We start from the raw sequence: 13,006 nt of genomic DNA, 5'->3' as shown, positions 1-13,006 counted from the left end.
GACACGTTTAGCGGCAAGCTAAATATTGCTGATACAAAGGCTTGATGCCAAAACTCGTCCGTGTACACAAGCCTGATTGGACTTCGGAGTGCTGGCTATTTGTTTTATATATTGTGAGTCTTCTTGAGCCATGAACCCGGCAAAATGTTATTTGAATGGAGTGTGCATGTTTTCTTTGCCCTTGTGCAAGGCAATTAATTCATAATATAGCCTATACATTTCATTAATATGTACAGTAATCATTTCACACCTCTGAGGTGCTTTTGTGAAGTGTTTTACTGTGGATATGTATGTTTATGTGTACAGTACTACAGTCATATAAAGTGTCAGGTGCCTGTGTGTGCGGATATTATAGTTGGTTCTATGTGTGCACTGTAGGTCATACTTTCATAAATGTGAGTGTGAAGCATGTGTGTGTCTGTGCGTGTGTACATGCGTGTGTACGTGCGTGTGGTAGGCAGACAGGCAACAGGCCTTTATAGGGTCTATTGTTCGTAAGCCTAGATGCTTGGTGGAAGTAACTTTCAGAGCCTGTCAGCCTGACGGTCCGGGCCTTGAGGCTGCAAAACCACTTGCCAGACGTTAGCAGCTGAAACAAACAGTCCATGGTTCGGCTCGGGCCCTTAATAATCCGATGGGCTTTACTGACACAATGGCCGGTGAAATCTGGATAGAGGGAGGCTCACATCCACTGATGCTCTGGGCGGTCCACACGATCGTCTGCACTGCAGTGCTTTGCAATTGAGGGCTGAGTAGTTCCCATGCCAGGTGCATGCATCCAGTCAGGATGCTCTCAGTGCCTCTGCAGAAGGCCTGTGGGATCTTAATTGGGCCCTTTATTTATTTATTTTTGCATAAGACACAAGCCTGATTGAAATTGAAAGATTTCTAGGAAATCTCTGCAAGCATACGTTAACAGACATGTCAGTCTGTCCACCTCTGTCTCTTGGTATCTTCAGGGCACTATAGGGCACTCTATTTTCAGTCCTCTCTTTAGCTGTCATTTGTGACAGGATAGGTGGGCACCAAGGAAGAGTGGGCACCTCAGTGTTAAATTGGCTATTTTCTCCAAAATGTTAAAACATTAGATATTTGGAAAATGTTTTTAAGTAAAGTAAACTACACATGATTAGGGGCGCCTGCTGGCCTAGCGGTCCAGGCACATACCACAAATGCTGGTAATCCAGTTTGACAGCGAGGCGAGGGTTCGACTTCGAATTCCGACGACCTTTGCTATGTGTCACCCACCATCTCTCCCCCCATTTCCTCTCAGCCCACTATCCTATCAATAAAGGCAGAAAAAGCCCCAAAACAAATATACATGATTAGAACATGCTTAAACATTCAATAATTAAGGTCTAATATTTCTACAATTGCTACAAAACCTGTATATCCAGTCATTTTGGGGCATAAACATAAAGCTGATGGATAAAATTAAGTCTGATAATGATGTACCGTGCATGTTCACATCAGTGTATACTTTACATTACTTGAGACCATCTGTCAAGTGTCACATTAACACATTTCTCATCCCTGAGGATGGGAAATCTAAATATTTCTCTATGCTGCTATTGTTTCTATTTTTTACTATGGCCCCCCACTACAGCATATGAACAATGACTATATTGTCCATGCCATTCATATGCTTATCAACAAATGCCTGGACTAATGCATGACTGCACTTTAACTTAAGGGTTGCTGTTGTTCTATTATTGTGTTGACTCGTGTGCTGTGACTCATTAGCGTGTTGTATGACTGTTATCTGTGTTGCCCTGTCTTTTGCAATTGTTGGGATGAGTTGGTGGCAAGGGAGCCGTAAATAAGCATTTCATTGTTCCTTACACAGCGGTCTGTTTTTTAAACATGACAAATAAACTTGGACCTGACCTGTCATAAGCGGAGAGTCTCAGGATGTGTGTGTCATTAAGATAAGGTGGTCTCTGGGGAGAACCGAGATAAATGGGTTTCTCTCTAATCACTTAAACACAGCTCCTCCACTTGCACTGACTGCACATATATCTCACGACTTCTGCTCTCTTTACCATAGATGGTGTGGATATATGGACAAAACAGGGGCCTGGACTGATGCCAAATACTGTAGATAAACAAGCCACCATACCACACAGCATTCTTTCTTTTTCTTAAACATATACATGTATACACACAGGTGATACGCTCAATTACCATGTCCCTGAAAGTGAAAGCAAATACCCGCTCTACCTTGTTACCTACACAGTACTACTGATAAACTGCTCTCACAATCAACATGTTTTCATTGGCTCCGAGCGAACATTCACTGGCTGGCTAAGTGTTTCCAGATGGGACTGTCTACAGGGCATATATAGGCCTATCATTTAACAGGGAACAAGGTTTTAGAGAGAGAAACACACACTGAGAGAGAGAGAGAGAGAGAGAGTGCAGGGACTAGAGACAGCAGGGTTCTGTCAAATGCATTCTCCTCTGCTGACTGGGACACTTCCTGTCTGGATTTTCAGGGATTACGTTTGTGTGTGTGAGGTCAGCATGTGCATAGCGGGACACACAATCCAAATACGGATAATTCAAACAAACAAATAAACAAATAAACAAATAAAACAGAGTGTGGATGTTAGCATATGTTTTTGATTGATTGAATACTTTATTTATGGTTTGCAAAGACAAGCACAGGGAGGTACAGTTCAATACAGGGTCTGTTAAGAGGATTTTAAACCCAAGAAAGCACTTTGGCTTGTTTCCATTGGGGTCCTTTGTACTCAATTATTAATACATGAACATTTATAATTCATTCTCAGATTTTAACAAGAAAAATATTGCAACATGAAAAATCTGATCATATTATATAAAGTATACACACACACACACACACACACACACACACACACACACACACACACACACACACACACACACACACACACACACACACACACACACACACACACACACACACACACACACACACACACACACACACACACACACACACACAACTTTACTCTCATGCTTACATGCATTTTACAGGCAATTGTATTCAAGCATTTTGGTAGAGTTTGCTTTAGACTGCACACAGTAAGATGTTCTGAATCAATACATCCCTATTCAACACTATTGTGCAACCAGAACCAATTACAGTCGATATTCACTCCAATTCTCTCAATCTGTACCAAGAGAAATTACTTTTGGAATACTTAAGTCAAATAAATGTATTATTTCCCACACACTGATCCAGTTTGAAATCATGTAATATACTCAGACATACTTGTTATTCCAAAACCCATAATCCATGCATGACTTTAGTTGAATGAATTTAGTTATCTTAAAGAAAATACTAATAGTTCCACTTTTCTGCCAGATCTTCTTTCTTGCCACAGGTTCTGCAGCAACAGATTAAAATCAAGTATCAAAAAGATATATAGCTTGTGTTTCACAGGATGAACGCTAAAAGCTTTTATTTTACCAAAACATTGCATCAACAACACTACCCTGACCTTCACAGAGAGAGGATTTTGTTTTACTAAATATGTGAATTTAAAAAGGGACCTTTGATCCAAATTACAACAAAGCCATGCAACGAGAAGTGGATATGAATAATGTAAAAATGCTGATTTATTAAACAAAAATAATCAAAAACACTGGCACTTTCCCTTTGATGCCTCCGCTAATGTTGGTATGTATGTGAGTGAGTGTTTTTGTATGAGAGTGTGAGTGTCCCAAAGGTCCACTGGCTCTGTGGGCCGTTTTATGACCTGCATTTAATACAGAATTGTGTGGCTGGTGTCATGTTGCTTTGGTGAACACACCCACCAGGCAGGACAGGACAGGGCAGGTTATGGCTGCCGGTATAGCCTGTACAAAAGAGACACACCTATTGTGTTTGTGTGGTTTCACGCAGTTCCTTGGCATGGCACGCATTAAGATTAAGACTCTTCTGCTTTATATCCACTGTAAACTGCATGGGCGTGTTGGTCAGTGGACTAGTATGCGTGCTTTGTGTGTGCTGTGTGTGTGTGTGTGTGTGTGTGTGTGTGTGTGTGTGTGTGTGTGTGTGTGTGTGTGTGTGTCTCTCTCTCTCTCTCTCTCTCTCTCTCTCTCTCTCTCTCTCACACACACACACACACACACACTCTCACACACACACACAGAGTACAAAGTAAAAGTACAAAGTACTCATTATGCAGAATGTCCCATTTCACAGTTTTCAAATGTATAACATGTAGTATACAAATCTTTTGAACATAGCAGATCTACAAGCTCACAATGCGTATTGTGAGCTTGTAGATCTGCTATTTTCAAATGAACGAAATGTATACAGAGCTGAAGTGGTTAGGTTAATCATGCATGTTTTATAATATTAATCCAAATCTATAAGGTAACTAGAAGCCTAGCTAAAGTTGTCAAATAATTGTAGTGGTGTAAAAGTATAACATTTGCCTCTTTGAGATGTAGTGGAGAGTAGAAGTAAAAGTAATGAAAATTGGAAATACTCCAGTAAAGTAAAAATACCTAAAAATGTTTACTTATAAGTACAGTACTTGAGTAAATGTACTTAATTACTTTACACCACTGACACACACGCACACACACACCTACATGTACAACATGAGGGAGAAACAAAGCCATAAAAAGCAGAACTCCACCCATGCTACGTCAGAGACCTTTGCAGGTGTCAAGTACATGAGTCGTACGTTTCTTCCACGACTTCCAGTTTCTCTGGAACTGAAAGCCTTCCCCAGAATCCCCATGTTCCGGATAATATAAACACAGCCTTATTACTGGCCGACTAGGAAACTTTTGGGGGGGTTTGTTTCTCCTCTCCTCCGTCCGTTGGGGGCTTGGTCTCTCCTCTGCTCTGACACCGTCATCACCACCCAGTCAGTCAGTCAGTGAGCTTGTTGTCCGGCGGGTTTGTGATCATCATGTCGGCCGTGAAGGCTCTCCAGCAGTGGTGTAAGAAACAGGTCCAGGGATACCGGGACGTCGCTATCACCAACATGACCACGTCCTTCAGGGACGGCCTGGCTTTCTGCGCCCTCATACACACACACAGACCTGACCTCATGTAAGTATGAGAGGAGGACCATGTCACCAGTGGTGTAAAAGTAACTTGAGTACTTTTACTCAAGTACAGTACTTAAGTACTTTTGAGTTATTTCTTTTTTTTTTTTACTTTACTTGAGTATTAACATTTTTCCAATACTTATACTTCACTACTTCTCAGAGGCAAATGTACTTTTACTCCTACTATTGTTTGAACACTTTTTAGTTACTTTAGTTACCAGCCATGGCTATTTGAAAATTAGCCGATCTACAAGCTCACAACACCTGGCAAAGCAACACGTTTGTGAGCTTGTAGATCTGCTATTTTCAAAGGATTTTTTAATACATTTGGAAACATGTGAAATGGGATATTGTGCATAAATGAGTACTTTTACTTTTAGTACTTAAGTATATTTTGACGCCAATACTTTTGTACTTTTTCTCAAGTATTTCGGGCTTTTACTTGTAACAGAGTATGTCTACATTGCAGTATTGATACTTTTACTTTAAAAAAAAAGTAAAAAGAAAATTAGTACTTTTTCCATCACTGGTAGGAGGACAACCAACTGGACAACACACTCGTTACTTTACAGCCACGACTCTCGCTCAAAACAAAACTGCATGCCTTTTATAGTTACGATTTCTTGCAACACTTCTTTCACGTCGCGAAATGTCTTTCGCGTAGCTATTATGTGAACAGGCTGTAACATAAAGTATGTAACTCGCTAACTTGTAGCTTTGTTGGGAATGGGGGGGATTCGTTGCTCCGTTGGCATGTAGTGACTACATGAATGTCAGTGAACCCTGGGGAATATGTCGAGTGGCAGAACGGAATGCACACAACGGTGGGAGGGCGCCCCCTAGAGGGAGGACGTCACGCCCCCTAGAGAGCAGGGGTCTTCAACGTTTTCAGGCCAAGGACCCCTTGGCTGAGAGAGAGATAAAGCAGGGACCCCTCTATATCAGTGGTTTTCAACCTTTTTTGCGTCAAGGACCCCCAAAATTGACACATATTAGCCCAGGGACCTCCATTTGAAAAGATATGCCAGGGACTCAACCATTTTGATTTCTTAGGGGTCCCAATCTACATTGTAGTATCATCATCAGTGTTCATTTAACTCGGAGAGTGTACAATGAAACCAAAAGGACCCGTTAGGGTCCATTTGGTTCCATTTGTACACTCAGAGTTACAGACATATAAGGGTCAATTTGGTTCCTAATTATTAATTTGGCTGGGGACCCCCTGGAACCCCCTCAAGGACCACTGGTGGTCCCTGGACCACTGGTTGAAAACCACTGCTCTATATTGTATAGAATATAATCTTATTCGTAGATTTCATAGATAGCTTCATAGACTTGTTTGACAGCACTGTCATCAGGGTTGGATTCATGTTAATGTGTGTTTTCATACTAAGTATGAACCAAACCTTGCTGCCAAAAATAGCAGATCTACAAGCGCACAACACCTTGTAGATCTGCTATTTTTGGCTAAAGTTCTCCTCAGAATAGGGATGCTTGGTTGAAGTGGTTAATGTAAAAATCACAAAGATTTGGCAGCCCCCTTGTAGTAACTCTCTGAGGACCCCCTAGGGTTCCCGGACCCCCTGTTGAAGACCCCTGCCCTAGAGAGATGTCAGTGAAGTTCAGTGGTGGAAAAAGTTCTAAAATTCTTTACTTAAGTAAAAGTACCAATATTGCGTTATAGAAATACTCTGTTACAAGCAAAAGTCCAGAATTCAGTTTCAGTCCCCCCCCCTCAAGGAACCCTGTGGGTCCCTCTGGACCCCTCCTTTGAGAACCACTGAGGCAGGCTAGTGGTCTGGTTGTCTCGGGGATGGGAGTCATGGGACCCCTGGTACTTGAGGGTGTTCCAGGGGGTCCCCAGCTAAATGACTGATAGTTAATCTTCACCATTATGCATATCCAGCGCACATACAAGAATGGCTATTTTGTTCAGTTGATCCGTTTAACTATATCTGTATCCTCTTTGGGTAAACAAACATGCATATCAAATTGGGGTTCCTTGAAATGAAGACGGGTTAGAATCACATCTACTGTATATCAGATGGTGTCTGCAATAACCTCACTGACCCCATGGGTTATTTTTGATTTATTTTAATGGTGAATTTTGTAATTTACACCTGGCCAGAATGCCCCCCCCCCCCTCCATCTTATTTAGGCTATTTACTGTATGATCATCTATGCATTTTCTCTGCAATTTATGCCTCACCCAGATGTTATTTGATGCATAGTGTGTGTCGTATAGACCCTGTGAATTTAGGTTCCTTTGACTCTTACTGAGCTTGAAATGACTTTTGAAACCTCCACATTGCAAGATACCATATCATAAGTGATCATGGCACCATGCCATGATCACTTATGATATGGTATCCTAGTGATTTAACTTCCGCAAGAGCTGCTCCCTCTTCCTTTTGAATGAAATATTGTTCAAAGAGAGTGGGTGTCTGGGTGATCCACTCCCTCTTTTGGTATTTTGTCTTCATTAAAATAAGAAAGGCCTTTAAGGCTGTGAGGGAATCATGGGAGAGAGAGGCCTTTTGGTGCTGCTGCAAGGACAGGCTGGGGCATAATGTGGGTTCAGAGAGGGACAGTCAGGGCCTAGGGTCCAGAGTGTTAACTACTATTCCATTAGTGCCAGTAAGTTTCCACAAAAAAAATGCATTTGCATGAAAAAATAAACACAATAAAAGTGATATCTACAAGCTGTTTCAATATCATAGACCCTGGTTGGTGCTGTGATGCTTAAACAGCTTGTAGTACATTATCAAACGTGTTTTGGGATTGTATGCACTCACCTGGGAATATTAGGCTGTACAGTCACAGAGTTATTGTAGTCATGGTGCTCTTTGAAGGTGCTTCAAATAATCCAAAGACAACACATTGGAAGAAGGCTCCTCTTGGGTTGTTTTCCCCCAGAAGGTTCAAGGCTCTTGAATATATAATTTGCTTCATTTATTTCCTTTTATTCTTTCGACAGAAAAAACCCAAACAAAAACAAATCTGCGTTGTTGGAATGCTGATGCGTTTGGGCAAGCAAAAATGCCAGGGCTTGTTTTGGGATTGTTTTGTTTAGATATCTCAAGTGAAGCACTTCAGTGTCTCTGTGTGCAGACTTCTGGGCACAAGATTACTCGCTGAGTCGCTATAATAAATAACTCTGACAAGCTTTTATCAAAGCAATCTCTGTGAAAATGTCATTAGAGGCCGGGGAACCATTTTGAATACGCTTCTGTTGTCTGTTACATAACTTTTATTTCAGTTTTGTAAATGAATGTAAGAATGCCACAATGAGAACATCAATTCAAAGTGAATATTATTCACAAAATGAAGTGGCACTGGTGGCAGAATCTTAGACGCTCAAGGGTGTCAGATAATTTATGAGGGATTTGTGTAAAAATGACTGAATGAGACAAACAAAGAACAACACTACTTGTCAACAAAATATTGAAGGGCCATTATTGGTTACATTGATAATATGACTTAATTAACCCCACCCCCCCTCTCCCTCTCTCTCTGGCAGCAATTTTGAATCCCTGAAGAAGGACGATGTCTATGAAAACAACAAACTGGTAAGATGTGTGTGGATTGTGCACATTTCTGCATGGCATATTGAATTATTCCCTAACGGCAACATGCTGCCACTACTGTACCATTATCAGTAAACTGAGTGAATACTAAAGGATGCAACTTTGCTTCATACTCATTCACAATCTCTCATCCATCCATCACCAATGGTGTTTTTGACTCCTGCTCCTTGGTTTAACTCAAAACTGTCTTGGTCGTGTATACAGAATGGCAGCGGTGCTTGAGGTCGGACAGACTGTGCAGCTCATTCTCTGGTCAATAAATGTGACATTTATGTCACAGCTGTTGTATAAATTGAAGAGAAGTGAAAGTAAAAATAACAGAAGGAAACAGTTGTAGGGTGTACATGTGGCTGAGAAAAGCAACGTATTGCAACACAATGCATTCCCAGGATGATTGTGGTGTTAGTTAGAGAAATTAAAGGTCTGCCTCTGTCAAGTGAATTAACAGTACACTCTGTATTCTACAGGCTGACCTCATTTCAAAAGTGAAAGTGTCATCACAGTAGTTATATAAGGATATACTTGCCTGAAACCAGCTCTAATAATCAAGAGTTCACACTGGCAGATACAAAGATACAGGCTACCGTTATTTTTCAATGGGCACCAGCAACATGCAGATACAAAGATACATCCTATGTTTGTAGCTGCTACAAAAGCTACAACAGCTACAAAGCTACAAATAAGTTGACCTGGTTTCAACTTCAGATACACAGCTACAAATATGCTGTGTATCTTTGCATCTTTGTATCTTTTGTATCTGCCACTGTGAACGCAGCTTAAAACCACCAAAGGAAATTAGACATAGAAACTGAAATAAGAAATAGAACAGAATTGCACATTAACTTTTGAGCTTTGTCATAATCTAAGATAAGAGAAGAGAGACTGCTCCAGATTAGTTATTAATATGCTGTTCTCATTCAAAGAAAAAACTCTGTCATTGTGTACACACACTATCTCCTCCCAACTTACTGTAAAGGGTAGGTCTGATCTATGAAATAATGATGAGTAATTGAAATATTGTGTGTAATTTCTGCAAATAGCTGTTTATGAAAGAGCCAAGCATACATAGTGACAACAACCTAATATAATAAACAAAATACTTTCAAGTTTGTTTTTGCTTATCCCATTATCACATTAGAACTATCAATGAAACACAGGAAACTAAAATTGAGCAAACAATGGCAAAGGCTCAAAAGGCTTTATGACAATAAACACAGTTTTATAGCGCAGGAGGTGGGCGTGCGTGCGTGCGTGCGTGCGTGCGTGCGTGCGTGCGTGCGTGCGTGCGTGCGTGCGTGCGTGCGTGCGTGCGTGCGTGCGTGCGTGTGTGCGTGTGTGGCTGAGGACATGCCTCTGCTTGTCATTAAGTCTGTTTTCCCCTCATGCTTTCATGGAACTGCTTTATGGAATCCAGGTGATAAACTCCACTTTTCTCTTTTCTCTGTGTCACACACACGTGTAGATTTGCCAGGGAAAAATAATATGACCTAATTTTTGTTTGGTTCACAAACTAAAATTAGGCCATGTAAGTGTATTGTCATTCAATCTGTTTTCCCCACACACTTATATGGGAGCATAAGAAAAACAAATTGTACACACACCTCTGTCTTCATCACACCTCTGTTTTACATTATCCATACTACACCATTTCCTATACCATATATCTTTGTTATTATTATTCAGGGCATGGTCCATATTACAGTGGTGCAGTGCTCATTGCACGCGGTACCATGGCGTCCTGACAGTCTTTTGAGCAGGAGCACGCACATGCACGGATGAGCACGTGCGTACCTGTGAGAGTGCGTCTACCTCACGTATCAATCAAAAACAACCATTCACACGGCTTACCAAAGCTTACAAAAGCATTAAAGTAAAATGCATGCGCGCGAAGGGCGAGTGACGTCATTAAAATTTCCTGTGTTTCCTGTGTTTCATTGATCCCACCAGTTAAAAAATCACCACTACCACTGTCCGTATAATTGAAATGTCATTTGTGACCTAGAAGACAAAGGATTACTGAAAAGAGTAGAAACCTTACATAAGACAATTTGCTGTATAATTAAGGTCAGGAATAAATAGTTTTGCACTTGTCTGGGAAATCACTTAAATTGTCATTGCAAGAATGGAACAAGGAATTATAGAATTTGGAATTAAATGTTTTGAATTAATTATGAAGTCTGTTTGACCCCCAATTGGTAACTAATCAGCCATAAAAGGCAATGTTGTCTTGGTCAAAGAAATTATCGAAATAAAAAAAAGGACTTTAGTTTTAGCACACACACACACACACACACACACACACACACACACACACACACACACACACACACACACACACACACACACACATCGAGCGAGTTATGTAGAAGTGTGGCCACTGGCCAGGTAGAGAAATATTATAAGTCTATACAAATCTGCTTTTCATATATTTTCAAGTCAGTGCCATCCCTGAACCACATCCCCATGGCTGCCAAAACAAGGCTGAACTTCATTTTAATCTTTTGGGTGAAAATCTATACCATGTTTTATTTATTTTATTGTATTTTATTTTATTTCCAGGCATTCCAGGTGGCACATGAGCAGCTGGGGATTCCAGCCCTGTTGGATGCAGAGGACATGGTGGCTATGAAAATTCCTGACCGCCTCAGTGTCATCACATACGTCTCCCAGTACTACAACTACTTCCATGGTCGCTCGCCCAGTGAGTTGAAGAGTCTTCCTATTGTTTGGCTCTGCCTCTCTTCTCTGCTCTTCATCTGTGTACTACACAGGATGGCCTAGTGATAAGATAAGATAAAAATGTATTGGTCCCCGGAGGTGTCAAAGCAGCAACAGCAGTGAGAAATTGAATGAAGAACTAAACCAAGATAAATAAGAGTGAATGAATGCATAAATGTAATTCAGTCAGATAACTCACAAATAGATTGAACCAATATAATAGAACAAATAGATCAGAATCAGAATCAGAAGACTTTATTGCCATGACATGTAAACAGGTTAGGAATTTGGTTTGGTACTGTGGAGCGCAGTTTACAACAGGACTGGTGCAAGACAGGACAAGACAGTGCAAACCAACATCATAGTAGAGATGCCACAGAACACGTATCCAAAAACACACAAAACAACACTCCACAACACCACAGCAGCCATGGGCGGCGCCATCTTGGATCGATAGATTGAACCAATATTATAGAATGAGAATACAAGTGTGGCTCTGCTACATTTTTCTCCTTCAGCACAATTAGACAACCATCATTAACCATTAAGAGCAGGGAGATAGATATACAATAACCACCCCCCCATGGGAAACAGAACCAATAGCAGAGCCCACTGGTGGTGCTGGGGTGGCGGCGGCGGGAGCAAACAGCCGCAGAACAACAAACCAGCACACAATACAGTGGAAGGAACGCATATTTAGGTGAACTTAAATAACCCGCCCCATTGGTCAGCTGATTGCCATGTCAGTGTATGACGTATGGGTCTTGCATAATACTGTATACACCCACATGAGTAATGAGCATGCGTGTAACCTCACACTGTACACATACCCATTCTTACATTCATTGTATATACTGGGGTACTGTACACTGTACGGGATCAACAGTGAATATGAGAATGACTATACAGTAAGTCAACAGACCTTGTGAGTATCCAGATGTATTTGTATCCAGATGAATATGTACAATCTATCAACACACAACAATAATATAGTGAATATAAGTACAGTCATGCTTAACAGTCATCTCTCAGATAGTTCAGCGATGTACATCCTAATAATCCATATGCAATTGTGCCAGAGAGTCCATGCAGGTGTCAGTAGTCAAAAGTCAGTAGCAGACAGACAGTGCAGGTCTGAAAATTGGGGTCATATGAGCCGGGCCCAAGCTTGGTTGTGGAGCCTTATGGCTACCGGCACGAAGGACCGTCCAAGACGCTTTGTGGATAGTGCTGAGGAGGGATGACTCTGTGGCTGAATGTGCTCCTCATCTTCAATAGCATATCACAGAGGGGATGGGAGGAGTTCACCAGGATAGCGTCCAACTTCCTCCTCACCCTTTCCTCTGCAACCACCTCCAGATTGTCCAGTTCAAATACAAGTATTTGTACTACACTAGCCTTCCTCACTAGCTTGTTCAGATAAATTAGAGTGTTACTGACCGTGTGTGTGTGTGTGTGCGTGCGTGTGCACGTGTCTGTGATTCCACTTCAGTTGGAGGTATGGCAGGTATAAAGCGACCAGCAGATGGCTCTACAGAAGAACCATCTGGGAAGAAGAACCAGCCTGTGGTCGCTAAGGCGTACCCTTCCTCCAAACCTGCCACAGAGAACCGCCCTCCCTCCTCCAACCCCATCATCAACCC

The 13,006-nt window shown here is 41.4% G+C and overlaps 1 protein-coding gene across 1 annotated transcript in view; it reads left to right on the top strand.

Moving 5' to 3' along the window:
• Positions 1-4,652: 4,652 nt before the first annotated feature.
• Positions 4,653-13,006, top strand: part of LOC311064858 (MICAL-like protein 2) — a 24,956-nt gene continuing 16,602 nt past the window's right edge. The window contains exons 1-4 of the mRNA XM_084084861.1: positions 4,653-5,059; positions 8,579-8,627; positions 11,205-11,346; positions 12,856-13,006. The exon at positions 12,856-13,006 is cut by the window's right edge and continues 52 nt beyond it. Coding sequence (XP_083940987.1) covers positions 4,917-5,059; positions 8,579-8,627; positions 11,205-11,346; positions 12,856-13,006 — 485 coding nt within the window. The 5' untranslated portion in view covers positions 4,653-4,916. The remainder of the gene's footprint in view (positions 5,060-8,578; positions 8,628-11,204; positions 11,347-12,855) is intronic.

Source organism: Gymnoscopelus microlampas, assembly GCF_963454915.1.
Source record: "Gymnoscopelus microlampas genome assembly, chromosome: 2".
NCBI classification, from domain to species: Eukaryota; Metazoa; Chordata; class Actinopteri; order Myctophiformes; family Myctophidae; genus Gymnoscopelus; species Gymnoscopelus microlampas.
Note: the sequence above shows the minus strand (reverse complement) of the source record. Positions and strands in the feature narration are given on the sequence as shown.